Below are 8,428 nucleotides of genomic sequence, written 5' to 3'. Positions count from 1 at the left end.
ATAAAGACAAGGTGGAAAATCAGACTGTGTATTTATTTTTCAAACAAGTTATCTACAAACGTGTCAACATGATACTATTGTTTATAAGAATCTACAAATATTTTACACTGGAACTTACTGGCGTTTGCCGCAATACAAATGCTCCAACATAACCAGCAATATCGATTATGGACATTTTAAATAAATGAAGAAGCCGTTTTGCTTTTAAATAGGCTAAAGGACATGATATTGTCACTGAAATGTACTTCACCCTCCTTGCTGCGTTGCTATACAAATGCAACAGTCACTGAAAGCGTTAATAAATAAATCGACTAACACACGGACATCTCCAAGACGGCATGCAAATAGAAACACCTAAAAAAAAAAACAATTGAAATCGAGAACCTTTAACACCACGTTCTGACTGCAGATGCATCGGGAATTCAACAGAACTTATGTGACTGGTAAAAAAAAAAAAAAAAAGTACATCATCAAAAAGCAAATGTCTTTTATACAATTTAAAAACATCAGAGGCACAAATTGGGAAGTGTTGGCTCTTTGGTCCATCCGTTCATGACTTCATGAGGATGAAGCTGCTGCTCTTTTCATTCCTCCTCTTCATCCCTTGTTTCTGGCCAGTAGTTCCTCCGCCACAGAGACACTGGGAATCCACCGGCGGCTGAGAGCAGATCACATCCATATTTACTAACCATCCAAGCCATCCCGTGGACCCCCGCGGGGAATGTCAATCAGTGTCCAGAGTCGAGCAGGAGGCTCTGAGCCAATGGGGTGCGGCGGTCCTGGGGGTTGTCCGATCAGCTTTCAGATCAGATCTCCATGAGCGTCACTTTGTAGGAGTCTGCGAAGCTCTCGATGTTCAGGATGAACGTGTCCTCGTTGGAGTAGTGCTCGATGATGTTGTCGTCCATGTTGACGAGTATCCTGCACGCGACGTAGACAATATTTCATTTCAGGTCAAGTTTCTACATGATTTTTTTTTATATTTGTAATAATAATTTAATATAAAAAAATAGAACAACTAATTGTATGAGTCATGAGTTATCAAATCGAGCCCTTAAGTAATAATATAATAAATAATATAATAATAAAAGTCCCTCACTTACCCTTTTTTACTTTTTTTGTATATTTTGGCTATCCTCTCAGTGGGCACACCGTACTTCTCTGATATCTGTGAACACATGAAAACACATGAGGAAAGCCTCAAGTTATATTGAGTGATGTTCTGCTTGCTGACATGACACCATATAACGTACGGCTTCTTTGATAATTGTAATGATGTTTATTTAATAATTATAGGGGGATTATTAGGGATTCAAGCCCCTATTGTTCTTGTTATTAGTAGTATTAGAAACGTTATAAACAGAGCACTTTTCAAAACAGTTACAAATCGCTTTGCAGAGAACATCAAATAAAAGCATAAACATAAAATCATGAAGTAATAAACATAAAAAAACGTACATTTAATGAATAGGTAGGTAGAATGGGTAGAGGGAATAAATATGCAGATAAAATAAATAATATAATGTACAATGATAATATCATATTAATAAAATAGAAAAGAGAAAAAAGTAACTTAACAAATCAAAGTAATGTTGCCTGATCATGTATCAAAATGCTGATCATTGTTTTAACTTTTTTTATATACAATAGACAAAAATATCAGTGCCGCTGGGTCACAAATACAGACACAAGACACCACAGTAAACACAGACATAGTGACACACACGCTTGGAGCGACTACTTACCGCGTCGATCAGACCTCTGAGTGTGGGAGACCTGAGCATCAGCGCATCAAACACCTCGTCCGTCTCTTTCCTGACATACAGCAGCACTGGGAGGAATGCAGAGAGAGGCACGTGGGCTTAATCAAAGCTGCCACAAAATGCAATTTACATGGAAATGGACTATGGAGTATGTAATAGCAGCAAGGAAGAGAGTCATTTAAACATCGCACCGGGGGCCTTTTCTGTCTGGCTCCACTTCACTGAGCTCTCGTCATAGCATCAGAAAACATTATGCAGGAATATTATTGACGCAGATGAATATTAAAAGTTTGTCACATCTATTATCTGTGTTGTGCCTATTTGATTTTTCTGTTTGTTTGTTTTTTTACTTGATGATACAGGCATTTCATCTTATATATATATATATATTTACATTTACATTTAGTCATTTAGCAGACGCTTTTATCCAAAGCGACTTACAAGGGAGAATAACATATATAGAATATATAGAAGCTATAGCTTGTATATGGTCTATAGCCTAGATCCTAAAGCCTGTAACATTGTTATTTAGTTAGATAGATAGATAGATAGATAGATAGATAGATAGATAGATAGATAGATGGATGGATGGATGGATGGATGGATGGATGGATGGATAGATAGATAGATAGATAGATAGATAGATAGATAGATAGATAGATGGATGGATGGATAGATAAATAGATAGATAGATAGATAGATAGATAGATAGATAGATAGATAGATAGATAGATAGATAGATAGATAGATAGATAGATAGATAAATAGATACTTTATTTATTCTCGGAGAGAAATTGCAATGTCCCAGCAGCTCACATAAAATCAATAAGCAGTAGTGAAACAACCATAGAATAAAATATGAAAATCAAAATATGAAAAAGAAAGGTAAAAAAAATGAAATACACAATACAAAGTTAACCGTACACAATAAAAAAAATTGAAATATTGCAGGATATTGGAATTAGTACGTGAAGTATTTAAGCAGTAAACGCAGAATGAAGAATAAACCAAAAGAAAACAAAAAAAAAAATCAACAGTAAAAAAGTGAAAAGTAAATATCCACCTCTGTATTAAAAATACACACTCTACACTTCTGGTTGTTGTACAATTTTTTTTATAACCTTTGTATATATAGCCTAAAACCTATAGAATGTAACTGTATCATGTAGTCCATAGCCTATAGTCTATGATATGTAACTTGCTGGTGTAAAGCTTAAAGCCTTTGTCCTGTATCCTACCTCTTTTATGTGTGTCTTCTTTAATCTGTTTGTGAGGGGAGGGGCAGAGCTCTTCATCTGACGACCTAAACATCCTCTTAACTAGCACGCTCCTGAAAAACACACACACACACACACACACACACACACACAGACTTCCTGTCACGTACATGCTCGACACGTAATACTAAAGTGTATGTATTACATTCACTAACGGAACACCCACTCACCCCTCTCGCTCAATCTCTTCAGTGTTGAAGGCAAACACCTGAAATGCAATGAATTTATTGAATGTAGACATTAAGTTTTTGATTTTATTTGTACTGTTTGACACATATATATCGATAGATATATTGTCCAGTGGTATTCTACCTGTCCAGCCCTCTGCAGGTTTCCGAAATGGACGTCGGGGATGAAAAGCACTGGCTGGGACTCGAGGTCGGTCATGGTCTTGAAGTAGGTGGCGTCTGCCTTCTTTGGAACTGTTATTACCCCGACGGCTCCATCCTTCCCTGGGATGCCAAAGAGGACGGTTTGTTGACGGGGGGACAGAGACATACAGAAGTGATATTTTAGCGTGTGAAGTGCACTGTTCTAAAATGTAATGTTTTGTTCTTCAACACACATCAACACACTGTGAAAATGTGACACACACACAGGGTACGTCATTCATTAATCAGAAATCGAATAATTCTCTCCAATTAGGGAAATAATATACTTTATTATTAATACGCTATAATAATATAGTATAACTTTTCTGTTTTTTAATACATGACATATTTGATCGACCGCATATGTAAAACTGTAGAGCTCCAACCTTTCGACTTCTTGCGGAACTGTTTTCTTTCTTCATCCCTTATCTTCCTCTCTGCTCCCTGAGAGGGAAAACAAATAGTTAATGGATACAAACAGCTTGATATTCATTAATAATAACTTACCCTGTATGTGAATTAATTGTCAATGTGTAATCCGGCGGTTTCCCAGCTCAGGAGCCACGTTAACAAAAAATATTTTCGCAAGAATCAAATTTCTGAAACGTCCTTTTCCTCCAATATAATATGTAATATGTAATATGTTATTAAGGAATGAAAAGCATGATGTATGCAATAATTGCAATATATTATTATTACAATTACCATATTATTATTACCATGTTTTTATAACCATTGCAACCACAAATGTATTATGTAATATTATACTCACAACAAATATATAAGGGTAGACGGGAGAGGGCAAACCGGAAGTTAGTAGAACAACCGACGAGCCGACTTTACTGCACATGTCTATAGATGCTCTGTTCTCTGGAGTATCGCACTATAATTAAATTAAATGACTTGAAAAAAATGGGGATTGATACAAAAGTTGTATTTCTATTAATTGATTTCAGGGAGACTGTCGTGGTGCTTGTAGCGTGGAAGTTGATGGAGGCTTTAAACACGGTGGTCTCGCGTGGCGCGGTTGATCCGGTGATAAGTTACGGCTCCGGGTTATTACTTATATACGGCAATAATATAATTATATATGAATAATTAATAATAAAATTGCCGGTGGAAACCAGGCGATCAGCCATTGACCACTCAGTTAACAGACCAGGAAACAGATCTCTATAGACACGCTCTCTCTCAAAGCCGTCATAGGTTGATGTGTCTAATGGGAAAATTCAGTTTTGAATACTGCAGACAATGTCTCAGACAAAATTTATTGAAATCCGCTTTTAGATTTTTTCAAATGTAATTTTAAATAAAACTTTAAAGAGCCACAACTAGTCATAGTAGAGCCACGGGTTGAGTACCACTGGTCTAATCATTATATTATTTATTATTATTATTTATTATAGCTGGTATTTATGATTGGACAGTGTGCCGCTACCACCACTAGAGGGCGCAGTACTGTCAAGAATAACCTGCAGAATACTGGAAAAGTCAGAGCGCTCTCAGGCTCTCTCCAGCCCTTGAAGCCCAGGCCCACTTCATGCAGCTAGATACAGTCGGAGATATTCAGCGTTCCCATTAAACCTTCGATGCCGCGAACCCAAGAGAAGTAGCTCTATTTGTTTGCTCTCACCTTGTCACAGAAGACTTTAATCTGCGTGTAGGCCCGGTGGAGGGGCTTGTTGCTGCGGTTGTTGTAGCTGTAGGTGTCGATCTGGATCATGAGCGGAAGGCCCTTCACGCCCTTCTGCGAGGAGAAGTCCGTGCTCAGACAGTTCACTGTGATGAAGATCTGCCCAGACGAGCGACAGGAGAGGAGGGTGGGAAGTTTAGTGTGAACAAATGGTATTCATTTCCCCAACCAACACCTGCTATACCGTTGAAAACATATATTATCTGCCTGGTGGGATAGGATGCTCCAAAATAAAGACTCAGAAGTTCCACAGCTGCCCACTGTAAACAATGCTGGTCCTGTTGACAACATTCAGTGAATAGCAGCATATAAGAAATAATGTCATGACGGGATGAACAGGGGAATATAATAATAATACTTGGAAGTAGATTTGTTGCGTGCTACAGGCCAAATACAGACTCATTTTGTAGAGGCCCTGTGCCAAGGGCCAGTCTGAGACCTCCAGGACTGATACCATACCATGTTTATTGATACAACATATAAAAAAATTAATTTGACCTTTCCGTAGCCGGTGGGAGGACAAGCTAAAACAACCTGTCCGGACACCAATGTTCTGAGACAAAGTTTCTGTAAAGGTTTCCAATCCTCAACACCCTGTAGACTGGCCACTAAAGAAACACACTTATGAAAATCCTCAGCTGTAAGCTCCATCTTACCACTCGCAAAGGAGTTTCTCGCCAGTATGAAAACACCGCGGGGCGGGCTTAAAAACTTAAGTCGGCCACCCTCGGATCTCTGGTTTCCGGTGCAACCTCGAAGGGGCTTCCCCCTAAGAAGTCCTTTTAGAAAAGGACTGCTGGGATCCAAGATTAGCTCTACCAAACAGAACAATGTGCATTTACAGTCCTGATAATCACAAAAACACCCCAAAAAGTCTGAATGACTTGGATGCTTTGTGAGTAACACTGAACACTACGCTGTGTAGCGTGGTCGTCAGTCATTCAGAGTGAAGCCATAAGGAAGGGAATAAACAGGTCCGACAAATAAATTAAAATCACCAACTCACGAGGCCCCTGAAGTGACGGGGCCCTAACTCAGGGTCTTATGTGGCCTAGTGATATGTCTGCCCACGGTTTGAGGTGACATGATCAATCGCACGCACACACACACACACACACACACACACAACCACACACTCACACACCTTAGTGTTAAGACTTTGTCTCAGTCCCATTGATTTGCACAATTTGTACGTGTAGTATATATAAATGAACACAAACCAACACAAACCAAGCTATTCCTGTAGCCCTGAAACATAACACCAACAGACAGAAACCCACCACACCTGCCACGGTATATCACATTTAGTCAAATGACACGCTGAAGCTGATCAATAACCTCTAAACTCCAGTGCACGTGTATGAGGCTGTGTGGACTCGCTGTACTCAAAACACATTTTACCCCATTTACAATTAATTTCCGATTTCACCACCCTACAAATAGTGAAACGGAAACGGATTTGGTTTTCAGATCGACAACAACACAAGCCAACACACCTCCCCGCCTCAGAGTGGCTTCCTCGAACGATACAGGAGAAGAACAGGTGTATCCAGGCTCAGGAGAACAGACAGGCAGAGGTCATACTGGTGACTACTGAGACGTTCATGAAAACAGAAGGAGCTGGAGTAAACGGCTTATGAAATCCATAATGTTTCTGCAGATTTCTGATTCCTCTTAAATGACGTGATGTTTTGCAAGAGAGACGGAGAGAACGAGGCCTCGAGAACCGTGCCTGGGTTTTTTCCTACAGCTGCTTCTTTGTCTTAAGGCCACAAAAAAACACCGCCACACACACGCACATACGCACGGACACGGACACACACACACACACACACACACACACACACACACACACACACACAGAGTCACTCAAACACAGAAATGAGGGCAAAACAAACAACAGTGGGTGGGGATGGGGATTGGTGTGTGCAGGCCCTTGGGGGCCTATTCAAATAGTGACGGGGCTCTGTTTAAGGAGCGGCCACAAAGGAATGGGCATCAGGCACAAAGAGGACAAACAAAGGAAAGGTATACACCTGTGGTTTCGACAGACTGTCCAGACGCTCATCTGCGCCCGGGCTGAGTATGTGTTTGGGGGCAAGGGGGTGGGAACTTATCGTCTTATGGCCGCTGACTCATTGGGGTTCAAGTCAAAAGATAAATATTAGCTGAAGGAACAAGTCAGCGGGATAGATTATAATAATTACATTACTTCGGGAGTCTATGGTAGTGCCTGCTGAAATGGCTAAATGGCCCATTTCTGCATCTGTGGGAATGCAGTGAACCAATTTTCAATAAAATCAATAAAAAAAACAAAAATACTCAACATTGTAAGACGAGATTGTATAGAATTCTTATTCAAAGCTACATGTGCTCTTTAAGGGAAGCTGTGCCCTAGCGGCGTTGCCTGTAACACCCAAAACAATGTTTTCTGAATCAGCATAAAATACTAGTTCTCCAGCTTTTTCCCCATCCACGCGCCAAAGTCAACAGCATGTGGAAAACTCTATGAGATACGCAACAATTTGTTTTATTTACTTTGGCTTCTTCGTTTACATCCCAGGTGAAGGAGATGGCGTTGTACGCGATCTCCTCGATGTTGCCGATCGTGTTGAAGCTCTCCTTGTAGTCAGCTGCGAAAGGGCAAAAACAGAGAAGAAGCAGGATTTATTGCCTTCATTTTTTATTAACTTATTTCACAAATCTTTCTCACAAGCGAATTTTTTAAATTCTCGTCACATAAAAATAGGCTCAAAAAACATTTTCACTGTATTCAATTTCCTTTAAATGTCTAACTGCAAATAATGTAATATATCGCAATTTATGCCAATGATTTCCTCCCACTGCGATTACAAACTCCACAAGTAAAACAAAACAAAACAAAACAGCGTTTGCCTGATAAATAGCACAATCAGACCGAGTGGCTATGGTCCAGGCAGATAAGCTCTCAAGCGGCACGCTTCGTTTTATTAGATAAACCTTTATCTGCTTGAGTAAACACACTTGTGGACTTCAAAGGCGGTGGGAGGCAACATGGGAGCCTATCTGCCTCAGAGGGACGGCATTAAAAGCCACACAGACAGAGAGAGTCCGGCTGGCATGGACCCGTCTGTTCAGCTGGAGACGGGATTCTCGATTAGCCAGGTCAGGTGCTTTGGGAGGAAGCTATCTCTGAATCTCGGGATTTCCTTTCATTGATTATAAAAAAAAAAAAAAAAAAAGAAAAAGAAGGAAAAAGGAGGTTCAAGAAAAGGGATTGAATTCTTATCGTTCTTCAAGTGACGTGGTCCCGACCCATGGTGCGCAATTTGCTTTCTTGCAAGT

General features: G+C 39.9%; 1 protein-coding gene across 1 annotated transcript in view; it reads right to left on the bottom strand.

The window, feature by feature from the left end:
* Positions 1-56: 56 nt before the first annotated feature.
* Positions 57-8,428, bottom strand: part of grhl2b (grainyhead-like transcription factor 2b) — a gene marked incomplete at its 5' end in the record, with an annotated part of 19,022 nt that continues 10,650 nt past the window's right edge. Inside the window, 9 exons of the mRNA XM_080023997.1 lie at positions 57-921; positions 1,104-1,168; positions 1,746-1,831; positions 3,002-3,093; positions 3,211-3,248; positions 3,353-3,492; positions 3,798-3,855; positions 5,045-5,203; positions 7,643-7,737. Of these exons, the coding sequence (XP_079880123.1) occupies positions 807-921; positions 1,104-1,168; positions 1,746-1,831; positions 3,002-3,093; positions 3,211-3,248; positions 3,353-3,492; positions 3,798-3,855; positions 5,045-5,203; positions 7,643-7,737 (848 nt within the window). The 3' untranslated portion in view covers positions 57-806. The remainder of the gene's footprint in view (positions 922-1,103; positions 1,169-1,745; positions 1,832-3,001; positions 3,094-3,210; positions 3,249-3,352; positions 3,493-3,797; positions 3,856-5,044; positions 5,204-7,642; positions 7,738-8,428) is intronic.

Source organism: Zeus faber (assembly GCF_960531495.2).
Source record: "Zeus faber genome assembly, chromosome: 1".
Lineage (NCBI taxonomy): Eukaryota > Metazoa > Chordata > Actinopteri > Zeiformes > Zeidae > Zeus > Zeus faber.
This window is presented reverse-complemented; position numbering and strand designations above follow the sequence as displayed.